Source organism: Bubalus kerabau, chromosome 5 (assembly GCF_029407905.1).
Source record: "Bubalus kerabau isolate K-KA32 ecotype Philippines breed swamp buffalo chromosome 5, PCC_UOA_SB_1v2, whole genome shotgun sequence".
Classification (NCBI taxonomy): domain Eukaryota; kingdom Metazoa; phylum Chordata; class Mammalia; order Artiodactyla; family Bovidae; genus Bubalus; species Bubalus kerabau.
Genome location: NC_073628.1, coordinates 88359489 through 88379298, shown reverse-complemented (window position 1 = coordinate 88379298; position 19810 = coordinate 88359489). Strand labels below are relative to the sequence as shown.

The 19810-nt window shown below is 36.2% G+C and overlaps 1 protein-coding gene across 30 annotated transcripts in view; it reads left to right on the top strand.

The window, feature by feature from the left end:
- The window catches only part of SDCCAG8 (SHH signaling and ciliogenesis regulator SDCCAG8), a 243024-nt gene that overhangs the window by 127307 nt on the left and 95907 nt on the right, over nt 1–19810 (top strand). For all 30 annotated transcript variants that reach the window (XM_055582141.1, XM_055582140.1, XM_055582139.1 and 27 more), the window contains exon 13: nt 2430–2572. In XM_055582141.1, the coding sequence (XP_055438116.1) occupies nt 2430–2572 (143 nt within the window). The remainder of the gene's footprint in view (nt 1–2429; nt 2573–19810) is intronic.

Sequence of the window (19810 nt, the reverse complement as noted above, 5' to 3'; positions counted from 1 at the left end):
TTATTGTTGTTGGATGGTGCTGATAAAAATTGTTACACCTTTTCTTTTGAAGGAAGTTTAGAATTTTATACATCTTCTATTTCTATCACTGTGTAGTGTCCTCTCAACTCAAAATTCAGGAGTCATCTTTGTTATCTTCTGATATCTATCCTTTTATTTACATGTACTCATCATGTTCTCTTTATATTTCTGTTTTAACTGTCACTACTTCTTATATTTGGAGTATTGCAACCATCTTTTTGTGGTCTACTATTACTGCCAGTCTCTACTGTCTTAATGATCATACACATTAATCCAGTATTTTGAAACTCAGCTTCTCTCATGTTGCATACCTGTTTAAATCATTATTTCCTCATTATCTATAAGGAAAAATACAGCTTTATAAATCTAGAATTTAAAATGTTTGATAATTGGTCTAATCTATCATTCCGTGAGTTTATGTGGCCTTACCTTCTTTCCCACTTTTCTTGCCCATTAAGTATATCCTTAATCTGGCCTATTGAAGCACAGATTTTCTCTAAGACTCATTTGTTGTTTTTTACATGCTTGATACTTTGGTTGTCTTTTTGTGTGTGTTTGTCTCATTTACTCAACTGAATTGCTAAGTCCTGAGTGTGGATGTGAAAACTCTGAGTCCATCATAATATTTAGCATAGTTTCTTGCACATAGCACTGTGTAAAAATATTAATGGATAAATTTTTGTAATTTCCTGGTGGTTCAGCAGTAAAGAATTCACCTGCAACACAGGAGATGTAGGAGACATAGGTTTGATCCTTGGGTCAAGAAGATCCCCTGGAGGAGGGCATGGCAATTCACTCCAGTGTTCTTGCCTGGAGAATCCCATGGACAGAGGAGCCTGGTGGGCTACAGTCCATGGGGTTGCAAAGAGTCAGACTCAACTGAAGTGATTGAGCATGAGCAGGAGCAAAAAAAAATTAATGGGTACTTTTTTGTAATTTTAAAATTAACATGTAATTCCAGTTCTACTTTGCTTTTTTGTTAATTTCATAAATGTTAGACCAAACTTAGTAGGCTAGGCTTTTCTCTTATGTTTTCCTATCTTTTTAATTATAATGCATAATAAGATAGAAATGTATTGATAAAACTTTAACAATTTAAAATATTTTAAACAAATCAGTTTCACTTAGTAATCTAATCTGAAAGATATAGAAAATCTACTCTGAATGAAAGCAATATGCTCATTATTACATAATTTTTTTAAATAGCTTATATGTTGTTTTATTATATGGTAATATACAGTTTTGATGGAGATAAACTGAATATTTGTAGTGCAATAAATGTAGAAAAATAAACAATTTATCCTGCCTGATATATTCAGTGTAGTTGTAGATTGTTCAGAATACTGAGTAATGACATGAGGAAATTTGAAATGTACTTAAATACTAAGTTTAAAACTCTACTTAGACATGGTTTTGTTTTCCAAGAGTGGACTGTATTTTTGTTTATAAAAATTTCTTCTTGCTTTCTGCTGAATTGAAAATATTTCACTCTTTACTTTCCCCTATTTTGTTTTTCTTGTTTTAATGGTCTGAATATTTATCTCTGTTTTCTTTTTTTTTTAAATTATGGATGTTCTATAATAGATAAATATTTGTACTTTAATGTGTCAATTATTTAAACCATATTCTATGTAAAGTATTTTTGCTTTGAAATATTTGAGTTTCAATAAGAAAGTATAATTTCATACTGAAACCAAAGAATAAGCTATTATAGATTTTTATATATTTTGATGTTTATATTTGTTAATATCAGAGTGGTTTTATTGCCCTTTAAATGCAATTTTAATGCAATATTATTTTAGATCAGCAATGTCATACATTAAATATGCTCAGCAATGTCATACATTGAAATTTCTCATTTTATTTTTTCCTAAAGTATTTTTTCCAAATAATACTGTGTATCATAATGATGTCTTCTTTTACACCTCATATTTTTCTAAAAGATATCTTAAATTATTTTACCATTTAATTTGATTTTCAAAACATCCAAATGAAACCATAAATGTGTCTTTTAAAATCAAGTCTCACATTTGATGTAAATCACTGCACATGTCTGATCTTATCTCACAAACAAAACTGTTATATTTAAAAAGTAGTGACTTTTTAAGTTCGTATTATTTTTTAAAGAGACTGAGCCTTAGATTCAAAACACAGATTATCCATTTTGACTATCCTCATTTAATCATTTCATTTTTAAAATTAGACTGCATCTTACGATCCAAAAAATCCTCACTAATGTGCATTTCTGGCTGGGTTAATTCCCTTTGTCATAAAGTGGAAGCTAGCCTAAATTTTCTAATAATTTTTCATCATATTGAAATTCATGGCAAAAATAAAAATGAGATAATTTTGAATTCAAGTGCATATATTTTATAGTGATACTCTTCACCCTCTTCTCTCTGCCTAAGGAAATAGAGAAATTGAGTTTAGAACTGAGTGAAAGCAAGCAGCGCTTGGAACAGCAGCAGGAGAAGGCAACCCGGGCCAGAGAGGAGTGCCTGAAACTGACAGAACTGCTGGGCGAATCCGAGCACCAACTGCACCTCACCAGGTACTGCCTAATCCCATTATGCACCATAGCACCAATTTCATTCCTCGGATTTTTGCCACAGGCTTCCAAACAGTTGTTAGAGTTAAGTCTTAGTCATTCAATTTACACACAGTTTCTAGGCATATTAAGAAAAGTGAAGATGTGGTAAGCAAAACAGCCAGATATGTGAATGATAAGTGTGGCAGGGAATTACTGATAGATTACAAAACCTTTCATCTACAATGCTCAAATATTTAGGTGATTCTCTATCAATATAAGCAAAATGACATATTTCTTCTACCACAGCCACTACCTCTCCTGTTAATTTTATGTCTAATAAAAATGTTGAACTGAAGTATCTGAGGAATATATTTAGGAAAATAGTGAGATACTGTCAGTGGTGAAAGAGACAAAAGATATCCTAAGATGCAAACTGAGGTGGAAGTGCTACAAAATAAGCAACCTGAGTCCTAAGGAGGTGTAAAAGTTAGAGATGGAACTGACCGACTCTGTTCATGTTTAAACCATTACTATAACCCTGCTTATACCATCGTGGTTTCAAATTACATCACCTCCATCATGAGATATTTTGGTGTGACAGCATCATTGTCATAAAACTTTAGTGAACACATAGCTCAGCCCTAAATTACAATAATACATTTTAGGTAGTAAACATCGAGAAATTTGTTATATTGAAAACACACACAATATGCATAAATATACAGACACAGAGAAAAATTCAAACTGAGATTGTAGGTGTTTCACAGTACCACATAGATGGTTTCTTTTCCTTTCAAGTTTTAGTACAATTTTTCAGTTTTCAGATCAAGCCTTTGGGTTTGTTCAATTCTTAGAGTTTTTCAGTTTTTAGAGAGAACTTTATCTAAATACCTACATGAGTTTATAAAATTTGGTTTATTCATAAATTAGAAAAACACTGGTCTTCTAATCATAGTAAAATGTTGAATTTAAACTATGAAAGGGGACTGATCCCTTTTACATTAAATATGACAATGTAATTCTGAGCACGGTATGATAACAGATGGAGAAAAGCACCACTTGAACAGCCTGCATTTGGAGAAAAAAAATATTCTAGAGGTTGTTGAACCTCCCAAAGTTTTCGGTTAGTGTTAAGATGCCTCTAGTTCTGTTAAAATCAAACTTTGTTAAAAAACATTTTGTTATGATAATATTCCAAATGGTTTGCCAACTTCCCTTTTAAACAATGAAAGAAAAGAGAAGAAAGGAGGAGAAAGAGAGAAAGGAAAAAACGAAAGAAAGAAAATAAATTATTTATACACGTGATATCTGGAAAAATCCCAATAGTTGAAACACTTTATTGAGAAAAAAAATTGCTTAATATTGCAGAATGATAGCCTTTCTTTTAATGCCTATTTAAAGTATTTCACTATAGAAGTGAGAACATAATGTTAACATAGTTCCTATGGTTATTTAATCTTAGAAGTTTCAGAATTTAGCTTGATCATGATATGTAATAGTTTTTCTTCTCTGTCAGACTTCTATTGAGAACCAACCATTTGTGTGCTAAGTACTACTAACCCACAGAAATAGGACAGCTTTTAATGTCTCAGTGTGGCTGAACTTCAATAAATAAATATTAATGCTGGTTTTGCCCGCTTTGCCATTCTATCTTATTCAGAGAGTTAATTTCTGAAGTCAAAGTCCATAGAGAGTTTTCCTGTGCTGTATCAATTTGTACTGTCTGACAAGATCCATTTCTTGCAAGTAGAGCATATTAAGATGCAGCAACTGCTGAAAATGGACTGGTGGTAACTAATTCCTTTGTTCTTAAGAAAAACGGTTTTGCTTGGTTCCATAGAAAGCTTTTTCTATTGAGCTTTATTTACTACAAGTCTACAGAAATTTAACTTAGTTTTATAGAAAATAAAGCTTAATTATCTATTTTCTAAATGCAGTACTCTTTTGTAAGCATTTTACACTTAGTTTATGTTCATGTTTTATAAAATCCACATTCATAAACTTAAAGATGACAATAAAAATGAAAGGAACTGTATATATCTCTGTTTTGCACAGAAAATGACTTGCTTGTTGGACTAAATATTTCTGATACACAATTTGGGTTTTGTTAGCATTTGCTTCCCTTCACCATTCTTTATTGATTTATATACTCAAGTGTGTGGCTGAGAAATTGCATATATTTTGTTCTTAGCTGAAATAAATAAATCTAACACAGGTAACACTTCATTTAGCCTTAATTTAAATATTTTGAATGTCATATTCTAAACAAAGTTTAAAATTAAATATGAAAAAGATGCTATAAAACAGTGATAAAATAAGGATTTCAAATCTTCTAGGGCAAATAAAATTTTAAAATGAGTAGAAATTTATAGGTCAATCTGTCACTTCTTTTGGAATTTCCCTTTTTTATCTAATTGGACTTAAAAATGGAAAATAGAAATTCAACATTTTTTTGAAGGACTCAATTAGTAAATATACCATCCACTTATTTAATGAGTATTTATTGAGCACCTACTATCTTTTACGTGCATTGGTTGGCCCTGGACATAGAGAGAAAAAAAACTCAGTTCCTATCCTTAGGTTGTTCACATTCTACAAAGGAGCCAGATCTGTATATGCAGTTACAGTAGAGTGAAAACAGTGTAATGAGAGAAATGAAGATGCCACAGAGGCACACAGGAAAGAGACCCATCTCTTTCCGTTAATTGGAGGTGAAGGAGATAGGGAAAGCTTTCTGAGTTCATGAATAGGAGTCCTCAAAGTAGAGAAGGGTGGGGCAAACACCCCAGGTAGAGGGAACAATATATGCAAAGACGTAAAGTTGGGAGAGAATGTAGGCTCTACCGTTACTTTGGGTGTTTGGCAAGAGAGGGAGAGGGACCAGAGGAAGGGTGTTGTGGGCCATATTCTGGAATGTTGGCCATTCTGAGAATAAGGGATTACTCTTAATGTAATATTATAATCAGGGCTTCTAACATGATCAACTTTTGGGGTTAGGATCCCAACTCAGACAGCTGTATAGAGTGAACTTGGAGAGCTGATGTAGGAGACAAGAAAACCAGTTAGGACAGAGTTGGTAACTACAGCCCATAGGCCAAATCTGGTGCATCATCTGTTTCTAAAGTGATCCATGAGATAAGAATTTTTTTTTAAGTATATTTTTAAATGACTGGGAAGAAAAAAGAAAAATAATATTTTATAGCACATAAAAATCATAAATAAAATTTTATTGGACACAGCCATGATTATCCTTTGTGTATTATGTGTAGCATTTCCATGGCAGAATTGAGTATGATCCTCAAAGCCTAAAATATTTATTATCTGTCCCTTCATAGAAAAAGTTTACAGTCCCTCAGTTGGGAGTCTTGTTTCACTCAAGAAGTCAAGAGAGCTTGAACCATGCTAGGATCAAATGTATATTTAAGGAAGGGAATTGAAAGGCACTGTGAAAACAGATTGGTTGTGGAAGAGATGATTGGCAGGGACTCCAATCAGAATATAAGTACAGTAGTAGTCCTCAGCTGTGTGTGCACCAGGAAAATGGAAAGGATGTAGTGTCTTCAGGAGGCATTTAGGGTGATGATAAGAGAGACTGGAATTAAAGATGATTCCTGACCTAGAAGATTGGGATGGGGGGAGGGAAGGGAGGGAAGGGATATGTATAGAATTATGACTGATTTGTGGTGTTGTACTGCAGAAACCAACATAAAACTGCAAAGCAATTTTCCAATTAAAATTTTTTTAAAAGTTTAAAAAGGTGATTCCAAAGCTTCTAGCCTATGTTAAGTGGATGATCCATTAATTCAACTAGGGAATATTAAAGGAGTAGCAGAGGAAAGAATATACTTTATTTCGGAGCTCTGATGAAGATGTCCAGTGTAGATCCAGTGTGAGGAGAAAGATCATGACAGAGGTTTAGATCTGGATGCTTTTATATAAAGATATTGTAGCCAAAGGAGTGGGTAGAAGCACATAGAGGGGACCATGTTTTCAAGAACTATGGAAGAATAGCCAAGGAAATGAAACGGGGCCTTCAGTGTATAAGAAAAGAATAAAGTGTGGTTCAGGTATACTTTTGGTGAAATAACAATTAAAACCATGCACATGTTAACAAGGGCGGGGCGGGGCAGGGGGCAGGTATCCTAGGATTGAGGAAACTGAGTTTTGGTATCTTCACCCAGGCACTCACTGTCTTTGCAACTTTTGACAAATTACTTAAATCTTTGAACCTGCATACTCACCTGTAAAGTTAGGCTAGACAAGATGATTTCTAAGTTTTCTTCCAACTCTGATAGTCAAAGAACATGAGTTAAGACAATGCATTATTAAATTCCTGTTTCTGTGCATTAGGTGCTTAAATTGCTTGGAGTATCCTTTGCTCAAAATGTTTCCTTAGTTTGTGAAGTTCAGAGAGATTTCATAGAAATCTCCTTCATACCACCATTTGCATTCATCATAATTTAGGCTCTGGTGACTTCTCTTAAGGGTTATGAAAATACTCTCCTAACATCCTTCCAATCTCTTTTGCCAGCCACTACTGTGTATATTCATAAGCATTGTCTTGACTCAGTCACAGAATCCCATGAACAGAGGAGCCTGGAGGGCTACAGTCTACGGGTTGCAAAAAGTCAGACATGACTGAGCGACTGAGCACGCATGCTCACATGACAGGCTCCCAACCTTCTAACTTTATTTCACTGCTACCAGTTCCATCCTCCTGCATGCTGATTTGCAGCATGTGATTTAAGCAGATGCAGACCTCCTTTGACTTTTGGTCTCTCCCCTCCTTTTACTACTCTGTAAACCCAGAATACCCCTTTGAGCTTCTTTAGCCCTATTATAATCTTATTTTCCAGGTTTCCCTGAAATCTTAATTTTTCCACTGTAGTCCTCCCTGAGGACCCATGCTAGAGAAAGCACATCTCCCTCTGAATCCTCCTTCCCACTTAGAGCTGAAGGCACGTGCTACTAATAAACAAATTCCTCAAAACAGGGAAAATGAACATCTGAAAAAATAAATTCATACTCTGAAGATTTTTATGTATCTGCTTGTCTTCTCTTCTCTTCTGTGATGTATTGTTCTTCAAATGGGAGGAGAGATCTTATTACAGTTCTCAGAGCACCTAGCTTAGCTCTTTGCAAAGAGCTGGAGTTCAATAAGTCATTATTATAAGAATGGTTAATACAAGTTTATGACTGTTTATTCAAGCCCAGTATTGATGTGTGTGTGTATATATATATATGTATATATATCTACGTATTCTCAGATATATCAGGTAAAAAATATGAGATGGAACAAAGACGAAAAATTTTGTTGGGGATTTTTATTGTACATATTATACTATGTTATGATTTTATAACTTTTGTTCATTTTTAACTTAGTATGCACATATATGTTCAAGTATAGACAAATCAAATGATAACCCTTCTAACAACCTAGTAGGTTTGGTAAAATGCCTCTCACCTTACTTGAAAACCTCACATACACACAGAATTTCAAACTAGAGATCTCTATAATTAAAAGATAGTCCCTCTGAGAGTGTTTGAAACCAGTGCCTGATAAACATGATCATTAAACATACATAGCCTAGTATACATGAAAACAAAAGCAAGACTACTTCCTTCCCACTTATGTCTTTGCTAATAGTAATCAAATAACTTCTTTCTTTTCCATAACAAACTTCCAGCTATGTTTAAAAATATATGTTCATGTATTTGCTCACGCTCCATGGAACATTTCCTGTTACAAGACACTATCCTAGGAGGGATGGTGGGAGACATAAATATAAAATAGCTTCAGATGCTGCCCTTCAGAAGCTTATAGGCTAATGGGGGCAAAAAGAAAATACACAAAGAGTTGGTAAGATAAATGATAAGATCCAGAAGGGATTTTTCAGATAAAATATTATGCTAACAGAGGGACAGATAATTTCTTGGTAACATTTGGATATAGGAAAATGGAAATGAAGGACATTTCATGGGAAATTCCAGGGGCCAAACTGGCATTTGGGAGGTACACATGTATACATGAGAAAGTTAAATACATACAAGTAGCGGTCGGCTTCCCTGATAGCTCAGTTGGTAAAGAATCCGCCTGCAATGCAGGAGACCCTGGTTTGATTCCTGGGTTGGGAAGATCCCCTGGAGAAGGGAAAGGCTACCCACTCCAGTATTCTGACCTGGATAATTCCACGGACTATATAGTCCATGGGGTCGCAGAGGATCGGACACAACTGAGCGACTTTCACTTCACTTTCACTTTCATTTTCATCAGTCTCTGAGGTTAAGAATACCTTCATTTTGGGTCTGCCTGGTACCATGCCACATGTAGTGGCTTTAAAAAAAATAATAACAGAGGTATTAGCTAAAGGCAAGTGGCCATCACTTACTGAACCTCTACTGTGTTCTGGGAACTGAGCTGAGTGCTTTTCATTGAGCTCTCACAATAACCCTGTAAGATGAAGACTATTATTTCCTTGTTTTACAGTGGATGCAATTAAGGCACAAAGAAGTAAAATGATTCATCTAAGGTCACACAACTGGTATATCTTTGAAACCCAGAGATTTGCCTGCAAAGCCTATATAGTTATCCATCAGGCTGTAGTTCTATGCGAGTTAGTAGGGAAATGGATTAATGCGATCATTTCCAAAAGACAACCAAGAAAACCAATAACATAAATTTATAATAGAGATAAGTGTTAGCTGCTCCCTTATCAGTTCAGTTCAGTCGCTCAGTCATGTCCGACTCTTTGCAACCCCATGGACTGCAGCACGCCAGGCCTCCCTGTCCATCACCAACTCCCAGAGCTTACTCAAACTCATGTCCATTGAGTCGGTGATGCCATTTAACCATCACATCCTCTGTCATCCCCTTCTGCTGCCTTCAGTCTTTCCCAGCATCAAGGTCTTTTCAAATGAGTCAGTTCTTCAAATCAGGTGGCCAAAGTATTGGAGTTTCAGCTTCATCATCAGTCCTTCCAATGAATACTCAGGGCTGATTTCATTTAGAATTGACTGGTTGGATCTCCTTGCAGTCGAAGAGACCCTTAAGAGTCTTCTCCAACACCACAGTTCAAAAGCATCAATTCTTTGGCTCTCAGCTTTCTTTATAGCCCAACTCTCACATCCATACATGACTACTGGGAAAAGTATAGCTTTGACTAGATGGACCTCTGTTGGCAAGGTAATGACTCTGCTTTTTAATATTCTCCCTTATACACTGATAAAAATACCAATTGATGAATTGTCATCTTAGCTTGTGATTTTCCTAAGAAACAGTGTCCTTTGGTGCATCATTCACCTTAGTCATTTAATGTATTATAATAAAGCTATCACTCTACTTCTTCATTTCTTTTGTACCCAAGAGAAAAGAGAGGCTTTTATTAAAAAGTGGAAATTCCTTCACATGTTTGTTTTTGACATGTCCAAACATCTTTAAAAAGCTATAGAATTTAAGTCCCTCTCACAAGACTACCACTTACATACATAGTGGACAGATTATATAAAGTGATATTACATATTAAAACAACCATTTCTGAATGCTTGTGTAATTGTTATTAAATACTGATTGAGGCAATTACTCTTCTCCATAACTATCATGCGTGTATTGAAGCACAGTGTTTTGAATCCTGTATCTTTTTCTCAGATCTAATCTGGAGGGAAATTACTACAGGAAGTCTTCCCTGTTTATTTTCCAGAGAATTTAGAAATTGAATTGCACAAAATGCAAAAGGGGAGCCAAACTGCCAGTAATCCTGCAGGCTCCAGCTTATATCAGCAAAGCTGCCTTTAAAATGTATATTTCCCCTTTTACATAAGTAATGTTTTCAATGATATGTACTTCGAAGAACTTCTCAGAGCAGGAATCTAAGGGCAGTTCATGATATGGATAATTATGCTATGACATACTTTTGTGATCTAGATGGGAAGATTTAACCTTATGACCGTGAGATGTAGAAACTTGAACTTTAGTATTTGTGTCTTTTTGAGAGTGAAAAAGAGTGTAAGAGAGGAGTCACCAGGTTATCCAATTATGATGGGTGCTTTAACTTTGGAAGGATGATTAAGTCTTCCATTCCAGAGCCTTTAGCTTCCAGGTAGTAACCGTTGGTTGGGCTTCCCCAGTGGCTCAGTGGTAAGGAATCCGCCTGCAATCCAAGAGACACAGGAGATGTGAGTTCAATCCTTGGATCAAGAAGATTCCCCTGGAGGAGGGCATAGCAACTCACTCCAATATTCTTGCCTGGAAAATTCCATGGACAGAGGAGCCTGGCGGGCAACAGTCCATAGGGTCTCAAAGAGTCGGACACAACTGAGCACAAGTACATTCCTGAATTTAGTGGTTTGACTTCTCAGATTGCCAGTATGAATGAGGACTCTTTGGTTAAGGTAAACAGAAACCCCAAAAGGGAGAATTGATTAGTTTGATGACCAGACCATGTAAAACCCAGGTGTGGCTGGGGCCTCAGGGTTTCTTGGACCAGGGACTCAAGGCAGCACTGGAGTGCAGTCATTTTCTGTCAATTGCAGGGCTTGACTTCTGTCTGAATGTTGGCCCATTCTTTCAGGTTCTTCCATACCATGGAGCCACATCCCTCAATCTGAACTAAAGATAGAGGAGATGCCTTGTTTTCAGACTGTAAGAATGTGATTTCCTGGCTCCTCCACTTCCCATTTGAAACCTTTAGTTCAAATTTCAAAACTGAGTCATGTGCACACACACCATTTTGGGTCCTAGGGCTGGCAGCCTCAGCAAAACCCCGAGAGTGAGGGAAGAGAGTTGCACTAAGCAAGTGGGGAGGTTGCCAGAGATCTTGCCTGAATATAAGAACAGAGGCCCCTTCTATGTCCTCTATTGTCTTTTTAGCAATCTCAGCTTTTTCCTTTGGCTAAGGGATGATTGGGAGTGGAAAGAAGAGAAAGAAGAGTACCTCTGTCATGTTGGCTTGAGAATGATATTCTCCACTTTCAACATAAGTCCAAGGAGGCATGATCAGTTCTCCACGGGGATGCTCTGTGGTTCTATTTAGAGAACTCTTAGAATATAAAAAGAGAGATGTAAAGCATGCATAGATGAATGTCTAGCACGTGCCAAGCACTGTGCCTGGCTTCAGATAACAGTGGTTTAGTAAATGTGGTCCGTGGTGGGTTGTGTGTTACTACTCTGTGGCAAGATAAATCCAAGATGAGAGTGTTTGGAAATGTTTTTATAATTTTAAATTGCCACAACATCCACGTGCAAGATCAGTATGCTCTCTCTGTTGTTGTTTTTTTTGTGTGTGTATCTTTATTTTTTTTCTAGTATTTCTTTTTTTCCATCTTACAAAGTTAATGCTTTGCAAAAGATTAGATATTATTTATAAAAATGATATTTTACATAAGAAGTTTGAAACACCCTGCTTTCTCAGTGAGAACAACAAGTCTGAAGAAGCTGAGTCTTGGAAAAGGGAACCAAAAAAGTCACACAGCGGGAAGAGGGAGTGAGAATAAAGGAGGCAGAGTTTGCATTGGATCCATCAAACTCTAGAACCTGTGATCTGGAATTTGTATTCACAAATAAGTGTAAAAACATATTTAAGAGCTAAATAGGAATACTTTGGGGATTGTAAAGTGTCAGTTCATGGGCCAGGAAACAGGCCTTTTTCGTCTCTGTGTCTGTAGCACCAAGTTGGGCAGTAGGTTGTTTGACAAGATCTCTGCAAATGCTGGATTAACATACCTTTCCTCCCTATTGTTAGTGAAAATTTGGAAGGACTTAGCACTCTTTTTCAGGTGACAACTAGCTTAGGTCAAAAGACCAGGCTTTCAATATCTCTTCTTTGAAGGGAATGGTATAACATTGACATGTATGCTTGCTATTCCATAGTGAACTGTATCTTTTTTTTTCCAAATTATTGAGGAATTTTTAGCCTAAAGTTTCCATTTAAAAGTTAAGCTCATTTTTTTTTCTTATACTCCTTTCATGAATAAATTAAGCAGAGAACGTGTCAAAAATAATTTTAAATGGATATATGTGCAACCAACATCTTTAAGTCTTGAAATAGACGGCCTTGGTACCGTTTTAAATTGCGTCCTCCTTTTCTTCCCTCCTCCCCACCCCCCACCACCCCCCTCCCCAGTATCAGAGGGAGCAGGCTGTCAGGGAGCCTGGAAAGACACAGCATTTCATTGTGCTCTGATGGATGCCACGTTGCCTGAGTCCACTCTGCTCCACCTGTTTGACTGGCTAAGAATCCTCGTATAGGTGTGGCCCAGGGCAAGAGAGCTTAGAGTCAGAGGCTACCAGAGAATGGTCTCTGCAGGTTCTGCTTAACGTTTGTGAAGCCCAAATGTGCGTGCAATGAACATCCACACTGGGGATGTACTCTTCTCCCTGCCACACAGGCCCACAGCCTGGAGCATGGTGGCGGTGGCTGCCAATTCATTTTCTGAGGAAGCCCAGAGGAAACCGAGAAAGTATTACCCACACCACTCGCCTGACTCAAAACACTGAACATCAACCTCAGTGAAAATAGGAGAAAAAAAGCAAGAGCAGAATTGTTATCCTAGTAGTCCTCAGTCTAAATATGTCTTTGCAGGAAAGATCTGCTGTCCAACGCTAATTTAAGGTAAAAGAAGTATTTAAAAAATCACCAACTTAATATTAGGCATAAGCCACTTGTTATTTAATGTCTCCCTGATACCCACAGAGTGGGTGAATGTATACCCACTATACCCAAAGTAAGGGTGAATATTGGTTGGTAAATCCTGGAAGCAAAGCTCATTTTAAGGATCCTGAGGAAAGAAGAGGCTTGGAGTACAACCAGTCTCCCCAGTGCCTGTCTCGGGCCTTGTCTCATGGAGGACGAGGGCCCAGTTCAAGTAAGAAAAGAAAGAAAGTGAAGTCGCTCAGTTGTGTCCGACTCTTTGCATCCCCATGGACTGTACAGCCTGCCAGGCTCCTCAGTCCATAGGGTTTTCCAGGGAAGAATACTGAAGTGGGTTGTCATTTCCTTCTCCAGGGGATCTTCCTGACCCAGGGATTGAACCCAGGTCTCCTGCACTGCACACAGACTTTTTACTATTTGAGCCACCAGGAAGCCCAGTTTCAGTAAACAAACTTTTATTAAACTACCACTCCATTAGACAGGCCAAGCAGAGGAGACAGTGCCCTGAACTCAGGAACTCAGCATGGGAACCAGAGAGGTCAGAAAATGTGTAGAAGCAGCATGTGGAGCAGATGTCCAGCTGAGCAAAGACTGCTTCACCTTGGCTCTGTGTGACCGCTCTCCGCCCAGTAAGCTCAGGTCACCTGTGGGAGGGCTGAGCGTGCCCTTCCCTGACCAGGTGGTGGAGAGGTGGAGCACAGGGAAGGTACCATATCTTTTAAACTCATTCCTTTGAAACCAATGAGTGACTACCTCCAAGGAGTGTTTTGTAGACCAGGGGACTTACCAAAACAAGGCACCCTGTGTTAGAGAGTAGTTATAAATATAACTGTACCCATGAAAGAATTATATAAAATAAAGTAACAATTCACTTTTGGAATATATGCAAGAGAGAGAGGTAGGGGGCTGTTCAAGACAGGACCTTAAAAGTGGGTTTTAGCAGTGTTCAAGATTTTCTGGTTTTTCAATAGCAGATCTGAAGTGTGGTTCACCTGCTTGGACATAGTTCTGTTTCTGATTATCCTCCATCACCCTGGGAAGTCTCTTACCACACTTTATTTCCCAAAGATCTTAACTGTGATTTTATGAGGATATATATGAGTATGAAAATCATCTAAACTAATACAGGTTTCTGTAAATCTGAGGTATTGCTCAACCATTCAGGGACTCCAATGCTGTAAGTATGAATTCATGTAAAATAAATGAATTATCAGTCACAGTGTGTTGCTCAATCTAGAAAATGTTAGGGCAGTGATCTCATTACTCAAGTCCTTTGTTGCAAGGTGGTGGTGTTGACAAATTAGGGATACAAAGAGAGTACATTGTTAAATAATACGACTCCCTATTTTCTGAATCTTAGGTAGCCCTGTTCCTCTTTAGAGGAAAAACCATCTTGCCATTCCTGATATTAACTGTTTGTTAAACAAGATCAATGGAAACAGTTCTGCAACCTAGGGGCTCTTCAAGCTCTGCTTTTTTGCCCTGATGGCAGTTCTCTATTCTTAGCCTGTTTCTGAAATAAGGCATTTATTCACAATCATTCACAATTGACATAATCATCGATGTTTGGGTTGAGGAGAGATGATAATTATATTAAGGAATAATAAAATTCATCTACAGTGAAAATAGAGCTCATGGTGGAATGGTAGATGAACCCAGACTCAGATCCTGCACTCCGATTAACTCGCACAAAGAATTATCTGAAGAATTATCTGTTAAAAGTGGAAGAAAGAATGACAGCATGAGACAACTCATGTAACTAATAAACTTTTTAAATGCTGTTTCATATGTTTGCTTTTCATTAAATTCAGGAATGATTGCAACTATGTTGTTGTGATTCAGTCAACATTTATTCCTATCTGTTTTTCATATACAAAGGCTTAGGGATGCCAGAAAATAAACTGTTAACGGAGAATTAACTTCTTTGGCATGCTTTCATACTTATCTTCCAAATTAAAGAAAATGAAATGGGCAGAAACAGAGTGTAGATTACCTCCTTTTTGTCAAAAATGGTGGGAATTTGAAAATTAATAATAAAAAAGGGAACAGATGCAGTAACATGCCAGAGGGAGATTAATGTGGAGAGTAAAATCTGTGAGCAACAAAACTGAAGCAAACTGAATCAGTGGGAGGTTGTTGTACAATCAAAATCAGGATAAAAGAGAAATTACAAACAACCCTGCACTTGTCAAAGTAGTAGTAATGAAATCCTGACTCTGCCAGCAGTGAGAACCTGTGTTAGCACTTTGGGGTAAGGATGGTAGCCGGGTGCCAGGTAGGAGGGCAGTGTTAGGTTGCTGGGCAGCAGCCATCTTGTGTAGAACAGATGGCACCGAAAGCTGGCAGGGGAGGGGCTCCTTAGCAGAACTAATCAGACAGTAACAGATAGGGCAGCTGGGAAGACTGACCACAGAGAGAGAATCTGCGGGGTAGCCGAGTGCCATGATGTTTGCAGTGGTGTGCCCATTGGTCTGAGATAAGACCTTGCAACGTCTTTCCCATCTAAGGAAGAACTGAAACTTTTGTTCAAAAAGAAAAATTGAATTGAATTGCATCACAATTGGGGGTGGGGTGAGTATTGGGCAGAGATTGAGAAAGGAAGAATTGTCCATCTCAGAATGGTTGTGTGAGTTTTCAATCCCAGTTTTCACAGAACTTTAATTTTTGCAGTTTGTGTGGTTCTGCCATCCTCATGTGTGTAGTGTGGCACGTGGAACAATCACTTTATATATTTTACATACCAAAGATTTTACAGTATCAAGGCTATAGTTAAAATTAGAAAAGACTTTTTGATGATTTCTATTACATGTCTTTCACTAATGCAAACCAAAAACAACCGTAAGATCCATGCCCTTGTGCTTAATAATTTCTTATAACCTGATTTAAGCCATGTTTGATTCAGAGCCACTTGCCCTTCTTTTTTCCCCTGTGTAATTGTGGATTGAACATCAAAATGTAAGCATCATTCAAAACCTTAAACCTTAAAACAAAAATCAAAGTAAGTCATTCTGAAAGAAATGAAAGAGAAAACTGACCTGGTAAATTTCATAACTTACTAAGGAGCCCATTATTTTTTAAATATAGAAGTGGGACATTCATGTTAAAACTATTACTTTAACAAAGAAATCCAGATCGCCTACATCTGTTTTTGAGCTAGTATATTTCTTTCTTTGCAGAAGGTTTGTAGCTTGGCTCAATTTATTCATTTTGAAGGGGGAGGGGGAAACATTACCAGGATTTGAAATAGGTGGTATAACATAGCCATATGCTATTTATGCAGCAGTTTCTGCAATAAATCTAATTTGGTGCTGTCAAAAAATTAGACTTATTTGATATAGCAGCACATTAGTAAATGATTGTGGCAGATTTAAAGTTGTCATTTAGTCTCTTCTTACTTAACAGAATCTTGCAAATCCGTTTCTCCCCCCTTAATCAACTCTATGAAAATGTCTCAGTTCTTTGTCCTGCAGTCCTGCAAATATTTCCACATCTGAAAGAAGGTCTTGCCTTAAGGTAATTGAGGAAGGGGGTGGCAGAATGGATATCCTCCGGTGTTAAAAGACTTCGTGAAATATAAAGGCAGAAAAATCAATAAACCAGAGAAAAATAAGAGTATTTTAATCATTTTCAATTCTTAGAAAAACAGAACTATGTCTCCTTCAGAATGTAGATAAATTAAGGTCAGTTCTTCGTTAAGGAGTTTAAATATTTTACCTTCCATCCTATGTCCATATGCTGCTTTAGGAAAACTGACGTTAAGGAACGTGAACGACATCAGCTCTAGGTCTTTACCTGGCAGCGCCCTTAGAAACGGCTTTCCTGTTCTCTAGTGCAACCCGGCAGCATTGCTTCAAAGTCTCTTTATTTTTTCTGTGAAATTTGTGTTTCAGGTGTTGGTAGCAAACTATCTGAAACTTTTTCCTAAGTGTTTTCTGTTTAGAAGATAAAATAAGCATGTTATGTATTAGGCATATTAACATTGACAGTAGTCTTTGAATTTCTTAAAGTAGCCCATTTGTAGAAGTTATCATAGTATTATCTCCCTGTTCTTTTTCTTACGTGTTTATGGAGGGGAATAGTGAGTGTGTTTGTGTGTATGCACATTCATACATCTGTGTGTGACTATAAGTGATGTTAAACTGAGTGGTTTTATTTGTTTATGTTCTTATACAAATTTTCCAAAACAGCCCTACTAGTGTGTTTTTCAAATGCAATTTGCTAAAAATGAAGAGTTTCTTCACGGTAATTTAAGCAAGCTCTATTAAACTAACATTTTGCTAATACTTATTTCTATCATATAGCAAATCAGACCACAGAAGTGATTAAATTACCAGTATTCTTTCCATGTGATTCAGAAGCAGGAACGCAGGGAACCGAACTACCATAAAGCACAGATTACACTAAAGGGAAAAAGTAGCCAAAATAATGTTAACAAATTTGCTGGGTAAATTAGATACTATTTTTGAAATTTTTTCCACATGAAAAAGAATTATTTAGAAATTATGTTTTAGGAAGATGAAAGAGAAAGCACCTCTAAGAATTCATATTTTGTGTTCAAAATCCATATGTTAAATTATATTATATATATATTACAGAAGAGTGATTTGTAGGATATAGACTATTTTGGATATTAGTAATAAAATTGAAATTAGAGCTAAAAAAGAATGGCTCTGCACTTGGATTTTAAGCTATCATTTTTGGTTTTCATTTTTACTTTTATATTTGATATTAAAATAATTTTCTTAAAAGACATATAAAAATTGCTCTGATAAAGTCTTTTTAAGTAAATTACATTTAATCAGTCAGAACCTTAAGATTCAAATTTTTAATTACATTTTTTAGAATGTTTTTATTAATAAAACCTGCTTTCAGTTATATAGCAGTGAAAAGAATTTAATTTTTATCTTTTCTAAAAATAATTTAGTGAATTTTATAGGTTTGATTAATTTTACTTCATAAAAGCACACATAATAACATTAAATCTTGGAATAATTCTCCCAAATTATAAAAGCAACATTATGAACAAGGTGTCATTTAGCATTATGTTTGTAAAAATGCTTTGGTTAAAATATATTTTCTCCTAAAAAGTGATCTCTCTTTTTCTTATAAGAAATTTGAGTCAAGTCATTGATTTGTCTTTTACTAAAGAATATGGCTGTCTAAAATACTGGTGAATAATTCAACATAAAGCGATTTCATATTCAATTTATGAAGGTAGGATAAGTCTTTGATAGCTGTAGATGACACAGAATAAATTTAATTGAGAGTATCATTTTCATCTAATCACCTAATTTCCATGAGTTTATTTTTTTCACAAAACTAGCCTATTGATACAACTTACATTCTTTAGATAGATGATATGTTTGGCAGCATGTATTTGAGTATTATTTAAGCAGAGTTGTTTATTTTTTACATGATGGAATTTAAAATATCCATGAATTGATTTGTATATCATAGGTTAAAGTTTTCAAAGCAGTAATGGAGCTGTGTGTTAATATATAGCTTATAATTGAAATGGTACATATTTGTACATTTTAAGCATTTCAGTGTAAAATTTCTTAATTGGAATACTCTTTCCCTTGGCTAATTCATTAGTGAAAATATTTATTCCTCAAGTTAATGCTATATAGTATGAAGCAATTTTTACATAGTGTAAACTTGTTTATGATATTTTGATTTCACTTTAAAACTTTTATTTTGCTTCTTATACATATAGTTCATACTCGATATAATAAGAAGTGCAGACACACATGAGGGAGATACATATCAGCTGTCTGGTTTTACAAATGATCATTAAAACACTATGTCTTACTACTTTGACTCCAAATTATTGTCTTTCCGAACCCAAAAGTAATTTTCACAAGTACATTACACAACAGAACTTCATCTTCTGCTGGTTAGCAGTAGAGGATTTAAATCCATGCCGACAGTTCATTTGACAATGACCTTGAGGGGCTTTGCTTCTTGAAGAAGAAAGCAGAAGCTTGCGGTAAACAAAGTTCACTTCTGACAGATGGATTGAATGACAGAAAGGTTGCGAGTGCCAGAATAGCCCTGGCAGAGGAGGAAATGTTCAGTGGAATCCAACAGGAGAGGAGGTGTGAACAGGTGCAGGGTTGCTGACGGAAGGGGAACCAGATGGAAGGAGCCAGAGCCAGTTTATTTAAAGGAAAAGGCAGAAAACATTGCAAGGCTGTGCGATCAGTGGCTAAAAGTGTTCATAGAGGAAGGTAAAAATTCACAAAGCAAAACTGCACAGTGGGGTAGCTAACACTTAGCATAATGGTAGTAATTTGTGAGTTTAGTTTGGAAGTTGCAATTGAAATACATTCATCTTGGCTCTTGACACCATCAAGTATAGATATCTGAAAGTTGTTTATTTTTTTTAAGTTTCTAAGCTTTTTTTATCCATCCATTAATTTAATTTCTTCCAGCCAGAAGCTCCGTTATGATAATACTAAAATTGTGTCGTCAGCTAGGAAAAGAAAAAAAAATTTAAAGTGAAGATTAACATTCCATTCAAATTTATCTCGTGATGCCTCAGTTTTGTTCACATATGGGAAGCGAATGCACGCACTGTTGGGTGGCATCTGTAATATCTAAGAAATTTGCA